Source organism: Prosopis cineraria, unplaced genomic scaffold (assembly GCF_029017545.1).
Source record: "Prosopis cineraria cultivar Desert tree isolate PC_DT_omini unplaced genomic scaffold, ASM2901754v1 PC6, whole genome shotgun sequence".
NCBI classification, from domain to species: Eukaryota; Viridiplantae; Streptophyta; class Magnoliopsida; order Fabales; family Fabaceae; genus Prosopis; species Prosopis cineraria.
In genome coordinates, this window is record NW_026555337.1 from 11,518,765 (window position 1) to 11,532,089 (window position 13,325).

The window sequence follows — 13,325 nt, forward strand, 5'->3', positions numbered from 1 at the left end:
GAGAGAAGAAAAAAAAAGAAAAAAAGAAAAAAAAGAAGGGGAAAAAAACCCACACAAATTAAAAGGGATAATAATAATAAAAGAAAAACCATATTATATTTTGAGCGCAACAAATTTATACAGGCTTGACTCTCATATTATCCCCAGTGGAGTCGCCAACTGTCGCACCCGGAAAAATGCGACGCGGACGGCGCGCAAGCGGAGGTCCCGGCCTTCGCGGCGGGAACCGGATCGAACGAGGAGTCGCCACCAAGATTTTGAGGTAAATCTCGGGAAACCGATTAAAAGGAGGATAAGGGTGATCTGCAAAATCAGAGAATAGGTTCGGGAGTCGGTTGAGTGTGGGGAAGGTGTTAGGCACCCCACAACACCCGTTCGTGAGAACAGTTACCTGAAGTTTGTTGTGCTCTATTAATATGGTTTTAAAATTATTTTAATTATCCCTTTTATATTCATGTGTCTGATATAAAAATGATGATAATTGAGTGAGAAATGTTTATTTATTTACGAGGGAGGACGGACTTGACTCAGAATCTGACTCTGAGGCCTACGTACCCTGTGATGGGGATCAAAGTCCACGTAGTTCGGGCTTAAAAGTTTGTCGGTTAAAAATATTTTTTGAAGAGAAATTAATTAGAAATAACTCACCATTTTGCAAATAAAACAATTTCTGAAATTTTGATATGTGTGTTTTAAATTGCAAAAGGTAATTCAATTTTAATTATTTTCTCAATTTTTAAATTTTGAATAAAGAAATGAAAGGGTTTAAAATTATTTTTCTTATATTTTATGATTAGAAATTTAATTGCAGTACCTGTAGAACCTTATTGATTCATACGGTAATGCAATTGCTCTAAGTATCTGCGAAGATTCTGAAATCTCACATGATAGAAGAGTTTGGCAATTTAATTTATTTATTTATATTCTTATGTACATTTTAAGTATCAAAAATATATTTTAAGTATGTATATACATGTTTTGAAGAATTTTAATCATCATACCTACAAAGCCTTATTGACTTATACGGTAATATGATTATCCTAAATATCTACGGAGATTCTAAAATCTCACACGAGACAGGAATTAAATTTAATTAATTGATTTAATTAATTATATAATATATATGTATATATATTTTAAAAACTAAATCGTTATATCCGCAGAGTCTTATTGACTCACACGATAATACGATGATCTTAGAAGCCTACGGAAATTCAAAAATTTCACGTGGCTAAAAGATATAATTGGTAAATATGGTTACAATTTAAATACATTTAATTTGGTTAATTAAGTTTCTTAAATTGTATATTATATGATTATTTGCAAAAATCACTTATTTATTACAAAAATTGAAAATCACTATATCTACGAGGACTTACTGTCCCACATAATAATGTGACTAATTTAAGTTCCTACGAAAATTCTTAAAATCTCACATGGAACTTAAATATTTAGTATAAAGAGAGAGTTAATTTTAATAATGGGCCTTTAGAACCCGTATAAGTATCTACAAAATTGATCCTCATACTTGTAAAATCTTATTGATCTTTATGGTATGAGATCATTTTAAATGTCTGTAAAAATTCTCAAAATCTCCTACTTTAAGTTTTAAAAAAAAATATATATATGTGCTTAGCATATGAGCATAAAAATAAATACGTATATTCGAGACTTATTCATCTGGATATAAAATTCATAGAAGCAATTAATAAAGTGTGAACTAACTTTACCCACGCTCCCGCGATGCCCGTAACTGAGAAAGGAAGAGGAGATGAAGACACAGAGGAGAACGGAGTGCACAGTCAGTGATGGCAGTAGCCCCTGCAAACTGAGAGGAAACGACGAGGGATGAAGAAGGTGTGAGTTTGACGAAGCAGCGGTAAATGCTCACGCGGATGAAGGAGGAGAGAAAAATGATGAACGACGCAGAGCTTTAGGTGATTCTCTCCCTTTCCTTCCACACTTTCTCTCTCTCTCCAGTTGCTCTGTTATTCTTTTCGTCTCCAGTCTTCGTTCGTCCTCGTGCTCTCTCTCGGTTCTCCTATGCTCTGTTTTTACTTCTGATCTCCTTCTTCCAGTTTTTCTCGCCCCGTTTCTCCATTTTTCCTCTCCTTTTCTGCTGCTTCCTCTCTGCTCTATTTTCTTTCTCTCTTCTCTTCCTTTTTCGAACTCTCCTCTGTCTCTGTTTTTTTTTGTTTTCAGTCCTCTCGGTCTTTCTTTTTCTGTTTCACCTCTTCCGTCCCCTCCTCTTTTCTCCCAGCCCTGTCACTCCTTATATAGAGGATGGAAGAGCTGAATGATTACTCCCTTTCTCTACTTCTTCCTTTTCCCTTCTCTTCCGCTGCATTTTCTGCGTGCGCCGAAAGCTCTCTGCTCTGTTTTCATTTCTGCATGGCTCTTCTTTTTCTTTGCGTGTGGATGCTGTCTTTTTGCTTCCCTCTTTCTTCTGTCGTGTCCATGCCTCTACTTTTTCTGTGTGTGTTTTGTATGTGTTGGCGCCGTGTTTTTCTTTCTGCTTTCTCATGTACGTGCGTGTTTCTATTTCCTTTCATTGTGCGTCTCTGCTTGTTTTTTTTCCTGCATTTTTCTCTGTGTAGCTGTGGCTGTGTGTTGACGTGTTCTGGTTTCTCTGCATGGCTGAAAGTTCCTTTTTTCTGCGTCTGCTCGTGCGTTTTTCCGGCGTTCTCTTCGTGCATGCGTGGCTGACTGTTCTCTCTCTCGTTTTCCTTCTTTTTGTCTGTTTCATGTCTGCTGTGTTTTTGTTGCTGAAGCTGGGCAGTTCAAATTGGCATGCACGTGATACTACCTCTTTACTTTATTTTATTTTATTATTTAATCTATTATTAAGATATCTCATAGTATTTTTTTTTAATTAATTTTCTTTTAAGAGAAGGGTTATCTAAGGTAAAAGGAGAGAGGATTTTTTGTTAGATGATGATGATGATGATTATTATTATTATTATTTTCCTAAAAAGGATTAAAATTTTTGTATTTTTATATATTTTTTGGTTATTTATTATTATTTTTAAAAAAATGCCCGGACAAAATACGGTGTTCACAATATAAAACTTGAAAAATTAATTAATATTTATCATATTTTATATATATATTTTAAAAAATTATTTTTTTATTCGGGTATTCGGGCCAAGCCCAAACCCGATCAGGCTTGGCCCGAATTTCCTCGGGCCTATTCGGGCTGCCCGAATAGGCCCGAACAATAAAAAATAATATTTTTTTCGGGCTTGGCCCTAAATTTTTCGGGCAGGTTCGGGCTGGCCCGTCGGGCTCGGCCCAAATTACCGGCTTTAATTTAATGAATAAAATACTACTTTGGTCCTTCAATTACATTTGGTTCCTGGGGCTAATTTTTCTTCTAACAAAGTCCTTTTCACCAATTTTTCCTTTGAGTTATATGATTTTGTTTTCAAGTATCTATTTTTGTTTCATAAATATAGTTTTTTAGTCATCTCTTTTGTTTTGGATATCTATAAGATTGTAATTGAATAATTACAAATTGTGTCAATTTTGAATAGAAAATGGAGATAATTTTTTAAGTGAAAGTTGTTATCAAATGAAAAACCATCTTGATCAAAGCCTTGTGAATTGAGTATTCAACTAGAACAACAAATTGAAACAAACTTGCAAGAATTGCAATCTCATCTAGGAAAAAGAATTAAAATTTCATCATATCATCCTAATGACCAAGGTATGAAGGGCATATTTGCAAAAAAGACCATGTCAACCTACCTAACATAATTTTTCACAAAGAAAATTTTAAAATTCTATGAGAAGATTTTGTCCTATTTGGTTTAGTGAGTTTGAAAATTGGTTGGAATATAGTAAAGAAAAATTCACCTCTAGCCTAGGATTCTGGCTCCACCATTAATTATAAACCTTCATAGAAGAAGAAATGTTATCAATGACTCAATATAAACTACTAGAATTGGCTAGTGTGGTGTAACCAGAGAGAGGAAAAGGGAGGGGGAAGAGAATCAAATATGCGATATGAGCAAGAGAAAATATAATTTTTAGTCTTTAAAAATTTTCCCAACTACTGATTTAATTGCTAAATTATAATTTAGAATAACTTAGTTCTTATAGTTTCTTAACTTGAAACAATTAAGTCATTATAGTTTGTTGACTCAGTAAAACTAGAGAGTGAAAGGAATATCGTTACCCATATTTATCTATTTTTATTTTGGCTAAATCATACAAAAATCTCTTAAACTTCAAGTCATATACAGATATTTATTCTTCTACCTTCAAATAACCCTACCATAAATTCATTGGTATAGGATATAAATTTATATTATATATTACCTCTGGGCCTACATAAGTTGTTTCTTATAAATATATATGCCTAGAGGGAGTATAAATTAACAAGTTTTTTATGCTTTAGGTATCATTCATTATAATTAGTAGGGTTAAGATTTAAAAATTGAATTAATAACAATCATGTCTTTAACAATTTTTTTTAAAAAAAGTTGTAAATATAGGTATATAGTTACAAACAGGAATATCACTTACAATTTTAAGAGTTATGTTTAAAATTAAAATATCAATCTAACTTTGAGATCATTTATCACCCTATAATATAACCTATCACAATTGGGATTTTCAGGACTTGCCATATCGCATAAATTGCTGCACACAAAACATAGCTACTCTTATATTTTATTATTATTTCATTTTGGGCAACTTTTATTATTAGTTCAATTGAAATCTATTTTATTTTATTTTATTTGTATCTTTTGCTTAAAATAATGATAATCATCAGCATACTAAAACTAGAAATATAATTATAATCTGATCATTGATGGTCCAATAAACACTTTAACGGATTAAATAACCGGCAATATTAATCAGTTAAAAATTATGGCTAAAGTTTTTACCCAAAAAAAAATTATGGCTAAAGTATACTTTTAGTCTTATAACTTATATAAGATTTCAATTTGATCCTTTATTTTTTAAAATATCTTTTTAATTATTTAATCTTAATATTATTAGTTTCAAATGATTATTTTTTACATCAATAATTGTTATTTTGAAAAAATTAAACTTAATTGTTATTTTTTACATCAAGAATGTTTTGTCAATATTTAAAAGTTCAATGTAAAAATTTTTTAAGATAAAACTAACAATATTAAGATTAAAGGACTGAAAAAATATTTTATAAAATTAAGAGATTAAAATGAAACATTGTTTAAAGTTAAAGCATTAAATGCATATTTTAACGAAAAATTAATAAAAGTAAATTGACTTCGTCTCAAATCTTAACCTTGAACTTTCTTGAGGCAAAAAAAAAAAAAAACTTAAGCTGAAGAAAAATTGTTTTCAAAATCAATTCGCTCATTCTCAATTGAAGAAAATAATTTTTTTATAATGATTAGTACAATAAAATTTATATTGTTCCCTTACCAAATCCACCCTTTTATTTGGAAAGTCATCAAACAAGGCCTTCATTAATATGCACAACAGCAAATCATGTTTCTAACCATTTAGAAAATATTAAAGGACCAAATTTTTATTAGGGGGAACTACATTCACCAAAAGATTGAATTAAATTTAAATGAGGATCAAAGGATTTTGAAATCCAAAATAAGGACAAAAAATTCTTTGGTTAACTGGTCTAAAAATTTGTTTCTCTCATTCCATAATTTTTCAATTATCAAAAGAAGAATTTACAATTAAAATTCACTAATTATTTACTTAAAAAACTTGTCAAATTTATCATAATTTCCTATGATTTGCTACTCTCATACCCTTATTTGCAATCCTCAAAACAAAAAATTTATAAATAAAATTTTTTAATTTGTTAATGAAAATGATTTGCAACTAATGATATATTTGACAAGATTTTCTTTTACCAATTAGCAAATATCACCTACCAATTTTTGTTTTGAAGTTGCAAATCAAGAAATAAGAGTCATAAACTTTCAAATCAATTCACTAAAGGATCATTGGTTCTTATTTAAGTTTGATTCATCAATCTTTTAGCCCTTTAATGTCATTGTTCTCATAATTAGCAAGGTACTAAAAACCGAACTGATTATTAAACCAGTCAAAATACTAGTTCAATAGTTAATGTTCAAAAAACTTTAGTCGAACCATGATCAATTTAATTATACACAAAATATTTTATTAAACTGATCAAGATACTAATTTAATATTTTATTGATTTAACCGGGTGGGTTTATATGAATTTTTAAAAATCAAAGCCAAAACAAGTAATAAAGATCATAGCCTCCACTTGTCATGACAAGCACATGATCACAGTTAAAATTATTATCTTAAGTCCACAACATGCCACGATGTAAGTTGTGACAAATCAAACGAGACAAATTGCAAGTGGAGGGAGTTACCAACAACACATGAATATGTCCTTAATTAAGTAAAGACGTATACCCAAAGTGCAAGTTGCAGTATTTATCACACTTCATAACTCTTCATCTGAAATTAACGAGAGCCACCACTTCCTGTGTTTTTCACCATAATAATAATGGCAATAATGGCAATCGTAAAAAGAACAGCCTGCAAAATAAATCAATCTCTCACTATATTAGATCTCGTAATGATAAATGAAGTTTATTTGAAAAACACTGATTTTGGGAATTACCAAATGAAATTTTAATTTTGAGAATGTTTGGCAAACAAATTAATTATATGATCCATGCACTTTTTGTGAGACAAAAGAGAAAACAGGAGAACAATTTGTGCAATGTTTGGTAAGTCATAAGTGTAAGAATAATTTAAAAAAATTTAAAAAAAATGCATCGATTCTATTTTTTTTAGGCATATCTCATTTTTTCTAGAAAATACTTTCTGTGTCAAACATGCACTTATTTGCTAGATGTACTCGAAGGTAACGTCACCTTTTTAGACTGATTGCAGGTTGGATTATATTGATTGTGTTGGCTTATCAGAATTTAATAGATTGAACATATTCTGTTTTTTTTCCCCTACAAGTATAGTAAAATTAAAAGAAGCATTCTATGATATATCATTTGACAAGCAGGTTGAATATCTGAGAATGAAGGCTAGATAGTATTTAGAGAAAATGATAATAAAGTCCCAAAGTATAAAAATTATGACAATAAGGTTTTTAACAAATTTTTTAAAAATAAATTATTAATATTAATTCAAACAGTTACAAATATAAATTAATTAATATTTGCAATTTATTTTTCAAAAAACTTCGTCAGCCATAATTCTTTATTTTGATGCCTTATTGTCATTATTTATCTTTCTATATAAGCATTCCTTATTAGTTGTATAATGTTGTTTGATTTATTCATCCTAAGTTTTTGATGCCATACAAATTAAATAGGACCCTCCCAAGATGCATGTATATTTTTAGTAAATGAATTTTATATTTTACCCAAAAAAAGATAAAAAAATCTCATTAGATAAAGTGAGGTATTATTCCTGATGAATTATGGAACACAATTTGAGGGGCAAATAAAATTAATGAAATAATATTGCATCTAAAAAAGAGAAATTCACATTATTCCATGCTCATCTATAACTTGAATTTAAAAGTGGAGGAAAAAGTGAACCACTTACCGCAACTGCACAAGCAATATGTCCAGATCTCTCTCTGGGGTCCATTTTGCAAAAAAGTAGAAATGCTCCAACGTACCAAGGGATTGGACTAAGGACGAAACCTATTATAAACCTTCACAGGAAAAGAAACGTTTGGAATCAACAACTCAATATAAACTATCAAAAGTGGTTAGTTTGTGTTGTGAGTGTAAGTTCAATAAAAGTGTCTATTAAACTTATAAACCTTACTTTATTTATGAAACTTCATGAAATGAGATTCAAAAAAATATCACCCCATTCGAGAGCTAATATCCTAAGCGAATCAAATCCATGGCATTTCACTTGATTTCCTGCCAATTAGAACCTATTTTTGGATAACCCTCTCCTCAACAATAGCTTTTTAATGAAATAAAGCATTAATAAAATGTTATGAGTACAAGTCTAAAGAGAAACTCATTCTATAAAAAAACTAGCTTATTGGATGGAAAAATTCTTTAAATTTATAAATGCCACTTTGCTTATGAAGCTTCCCCACATAAGACTTATAACAGTGGTATAACCAGAGGGGGGAAAAGAGAGGGATAAGAAAATCAAATATGTGATTAAACGAAAAACAAAGCTAAAACTTTACAGGTTCCTCGTGTTTATGAAACTATATAAGAAACGGGAAAACATCTACTAGAAGGATAAATCCATTCCCATTTGCCTCCAAGGGGAACGACTTTAGTTGATGTTCAGGAATGAGGGTATCAAGAAATGACCAAATTTTCAGTAGAGTCAAAATCAACCTTATGCTTAGTTTGGATTGAAGGAAAAATTAATAAGAAAATAGGGAGGAGAGAAAACTAGGAGGACAATTTTCAAAAATAATAAGTTTTTTTTACTACATTTATGGATTAATCCTTTAAAACCATGCATAATGAGAAAATTTTGCTAGCAATGATATCAGCTATCACAATTTTTAATTAATTTTACATTTAAGTTCAGTAGGGCATCCTCACTATTATAATTCTCGGATCTTATATATTAGTCACTCTCAAAAATAATTTGATAGCCCTACATATGGGTCACTTTGCATAAAATGGAGTATTAATTAGCTTTTTTCCCCCAAAAAATCATCCTATTTATATAACTGCCAAGAGTTTTTCTTTTTAAAATCATGCCTTTAAATAGAGATAAACTTGAAAAGTCATCTCATTAATTTTTAGATCATTTTAATGATTTAACTATTTTTTCTCTTATAATACAAAATGGAGAGAGTATAAACTTAGGAGATGACATTAGAATTGCATGGTAATTTTGGTGCATGTTGTAACCTCACTGAAAACAATCCCAAAAAAAAAAAAACAAAAACAAAAGAAAATCATAGTGTTTTCCTTATACTCAATGTGTAATATAAATTGAGATAAGAATTTACAAAATTGGAAGAAAAAGAAAACGAAATTTAAGCAAAAAAAGAACAAGTCAAGGTAGTATGGCTCTAACAGAATCTGAGCTAACATATATGGTGATCAAAACATTTAAAACTAACCAAATAAACCGATAAAAAAAAAAACAAAAAACAAACCTACTTGATTATGATACCGTAATACAAACAGTAAAATCTAACCTCATACACCTACAAATTAAATCAATGACGTGAAATGTAAAGTATAATTACTTACATGAACCAACCGAAGCCAATACCACAACAAGGAAGCTGACTCTCTGTCACAGGCATTCCTCCAGTGACTGCATAACCTGAAATAGTAACACAAAGGAAAATGTTTCAAAAGCAAGCATCATGTTAATTGGAAAAGAAATAAGATATATATATATATATATATATGTGTGTGTGTGTGTGTGTGTGTGTGTGTGTGTGTGTGTTGAGACTAATGCAATGTTTGGTAAGTTGAAAAGTGTTCATTAGATAGGAAAGGGTAAATGTATCTATCCCATTTTCTTTCTAAATACATTATTTATTTCCTTTTTAGAAAATTTTTTCCATAAACCAAACATGCAAAACATGCACTTAAGCCTTGGAGTTTTACCTCAAAGCAAATTTTTATTCAAACATGAAGGGCAATTAACTACATGGTATCTGTACATCTAAATGCACATAAAAAATTAACATTAACTGGTCATCTCGTATTGCATCCAAGCTAAGCAAACTATAATATCATTGTCCTGAGCTGCATATAATCAGTCAACAAATGAAGCAGCTCTGAAAGTTTTTATCACTTCATTTAGAGCAGCATCAGATGACTGATGGACACTTGGTTTAACTGCGAGGGAGTTAACTGTATCAGCTTATCATAGAATTTTAAGTTTTAGTCCTAAAATATATGTAGCATTTTGTAGATGCAACTTTTTTTTTTAATTTGAAGAAATTTAAAAATTAATTATTTAGATAAACGAGGACAAGTTTAATTTTATCATAATTAATACAGGGAATTTTAATTAGCATCGATTACCGAGCACATATATCGATACGATGCCTTAAATCTTATTTATTATCCATAGTGCACTATACATTAATGATTGTCATTTTAACCAATCAGTAATACATTAGCACTGCATGTTAATATTGTGAATGAGAATTTAAAATCTTTAAATTAGATTAGCTATAATGATATTTCTCATTAAAAATGTTAATTAACTAATGCCGTTAATTTTAATATTTACATTGATGCACTGGATACATGCCAGTTCCTTCAGAATTGAAGAACCAGTTTCAACTTTCGACTAAAGTGAAAAAAGATTTGACACACAATTGGACTCTATGGTGAGAGAAATTATTTGAAGCCTCATTTGGCAATTAATTATTTTGAAACTCCATGTGATAATCGAATTTTTTTACATGTATAAGAATGTTTGAATTTTTTTAAAAAAATGATAACTTTTTTTTCATAATTAATCTTCACATGTAAATTAAAGAGTTAAATGGTAATTGGCCTATAAACTAGAGATTCAAGAGCTTTTAAGACCTAAACTTATTTTTGACATAATGCTTCCCTTAAACTTTTGAAAGTGATGCAATATCACTCTACTATTAACAAAAATTAACTTTTATTGTTAGTTAATCAAAAAATTAAGAATTTCAAAAGTAGTGAAAAGGATAAAGAATTTTTTTTAATCATTTTCTATAATTTTTTAAACCCTTGTTGGTAATTTTTGAGTCATATTTTTTCTTCCCTTGTCAGTAATTTTTGAGATATTTTTTTTAGTAACTAACTATTAAAATTAACTCTTGTTAACAAATTAGCCCAACAAAATGGATTGAAATAAAACTCAGCAAATCAAATAAGCCCAACAAACTGGATCGAAATCATTCCATGGCAACCAATTAACCAGATGGAACACAACTAAACCAGTTCAAATCATTCATTAGAGCATCAAATCAAAGAAATCCGGAATTAAAAAGTCAGAAATTTTATAATAGTGATCACCAAGCACCAATCAAATCCACAAAGACAGCAAATGAATTAAGAAAAATGGAAACTGACGCCTAGAAACATACCATGAGGATGAGATGTGTTGACGGCGCCTGGAGATGGCACCGCCTGATGGTAGCTGATTGGCGGTTGAGGAGCCGGATGGTTGTTGGAGATGCCTTGGAAGGCTCCGCACTGAAGTGGCGGGTACTGTGGCGGCGGCGGCGACGATGGCGGCGGCGAAGGATAGTGCCTGTGGTGGACGCTGGATACGGCTTTACCGTCATCGGCTTTGCTCTCCTTTGTTTGGTCTCTGTGACTCCATTGGTCAGCAAAAGCTTTTGTTTTTTTTTTAAAAAAAAACATTTTTAATTTAATTAATTCTGTAATTAATTTATTGAGAGGAGATCAATAATTAATTAATTAATATTGTGATAGATATTAATGATTTTTATTGAGGATAATTTTGACCATTAACTCGATTGTTTAATCTGTGCGATATTGTCATTTGAAAGCTAAAGATTGGGTAATTTTTTTAAATTAAATTGTTATATATATATATATATATATATATATGAGGGCAGAAAATTTGAATAACTTTGCTACATGGGTCTAATTAAGTTAGAAAAAATTGATCTAAACAAATACGTTTTTTTTTAATTCATACCATTTAGATCCTGAATAATCAAAAGGGGTTAATACTCAACATTTATAAGTTAGAGTTAATGAAAAAATCTAAGAGGAAAGGAGAAAAGATCCAAAATTTCTTGAACCACTTAATTAAAAAAAAGAAAAAAACAACTTAAAATTTTAAATCTTGTCTGACCCTCCCGTAGTGTTTCACTTAAATTTTGATGAGCATGACATGATTCGTATATTTATTTTAGGGGTTATTGTGTTAAATCACGAATTATGATGGTGAATAATTATATTTTTGTTATGATGAATTTTTATTTTTATTTTATTAATATATATATATATATATATATATAATTATGTTTTAATGTAAAGTTTGAGCTACATGGACTACTGACATGTATGATTTAGGTGTAAACATTTTTTGAAACTTCTGGAAAAAATTGAAACTTTTTTATAAAAATAATGTAAAAATTAGTGAGCTGGTCATTTAGCCCATAACCCACCTTTAGTTGAGTTGGTTGTCCCAAATCATATAAAAATGGAAAGGGAAAATAGAGATGAAGGGCCGTCGGAAAAAGTTTATATCAATCAAGGATTAATTGTTGTTAAAATTTATATAAAAATAATTTAAATGAACTATTGTTAATTTATAATAAGTTATTATTAAAACTTGAATAAATACTTGTTAATAAAAAACTAACACAAATCGATAAGTATCCATTCAAATTTTGACAACAAGTAATCATTGATTAATATAAATTTTCTTCAGCGATTCTTGATTGATATTTTTCCCAAATCCAACTTAATCCTTTTTTTTTCCCCTGAACTCATATAGCCCTGGTTTATCATATTCCTCTCGATGAATTCTAAAGGAAAATAAAGAAAAAAAAATCCCAATCATGTACCATACATTATCTAAATTCAGAGACCATGGCCTAAATTTTTTACTTACAAGTTGCCAAGACTTTGAATTCGAAGTTGTGACTCTGTTCCAGCAACTGCATGATCTGACCAAAAACACACACACAAAGGGAAGTGCATCAAAATCAAGCATTATATAGTATGGGATTCAGTTTTGTTGTGAGATGAGCATCAATCTTGATTGTATAGATTTAATATTATTTTCTTTTATATTTTTAACAATTTTTTTATTTCAACAGGTATACAATTTAAAATAAAAAAATAATCTTATAACTGTCACTCCAGTAAAAAAATAATTGTTCATATAAAAAATTAAATGTTAAAAATTTTAGATCTAAACTATTAAAATTAATTTTTGATGATCAAAATCCCATCACATCAATGAGTGTTGCTCTTTTTTGTTACTGAAAAGAAATACAGTCATCAAATAAAAATCAAATAAAAGTCCAACTATATGTAGTTAAATCAAATGAAGATGATATTATAATTGTCACTCTAGTAAAAACTAATTTTTCATATAAAAAATTACATGTTAAAAATTTTAAATCTAAACCATTAAAATCGATTTTAGATTATTCAGATCTAACTACAATAATGAGCACGAGAACTCAACCGCCACACAAGCACTCACGTTTGTTGCTAAAAAGAAACATAGTCATGATCAAGTCAAAGTCAAATAAAAGTCCAACCATATATATATAGTCAGGTTATTCTCTAACACAACTTGGCTTCATAATCATGTTGCCTTTAGCAAGCAAAGAGACCTTAAGGAAATTAACAGTTAAAACAAGAAACGAAGCTACGAAGAAG

General features: G+C 29.7%; 1 protein-coding gene across 1 annotated transcript; it reads right to left on the reverse strand.

Moving 5' to 3' along the window:
- Positions 1–6,228: 6,228 nt before the first annotated feature.
- On the reverse strand, positions 6,229–12,635 carry LOC129313879 (60S ribosomal protein L18a-like protein). Its single transcript, XM_054957276.1, has 5 exons — positions 12,547–12,635; positions 11,042–11,268; positions 9,207–9,282; positions 7,564–7,675; positions 6,229–6,531 (listed from the first exon to the last, which is right to left on the reverse strand). The coding sequence occupies exons 1-5, from the start codon at positions 12,633–12,635 to the stop codon at positions 6,457–6,459; spliced, it is 579 nt and encodes a 192-aa protein (XP_054813251.1). The 3' UTR covers positions 6,229–6,456.
- Between the last annotated feature and the right edge of the window lie 690 nt (positions 12,636–13,325).

What these genes read in the sequence shown, in the direction of transcription:
- LOC129313879 (XM_054957276.1), bottom strand. Translation starts at nt 12,635, where the DNA reads ATGCACTTCCCTTTGTGTGTGTGTTTTTGGTCAGATCATGCAGTTGCT. An exon ending in ATTCAAAGTCTTGGCAACTT is followed by an intron (nt 11,269 to 12,546) that starts GTAAGTAAAAAA and finishes ATGGAGTCACAG; the next exon opens with AGACCAAACAAAGGAGAGCA. An exon ending in ATATTGCTTGTGCAGTTGCG is followed by an intron (nt 6,532 to 7,563) that starts GTAAGTGGTTCA and finishes TTTATTTTGCAG; the next exon opens with GCTGTTCTTTTTACGATTGC.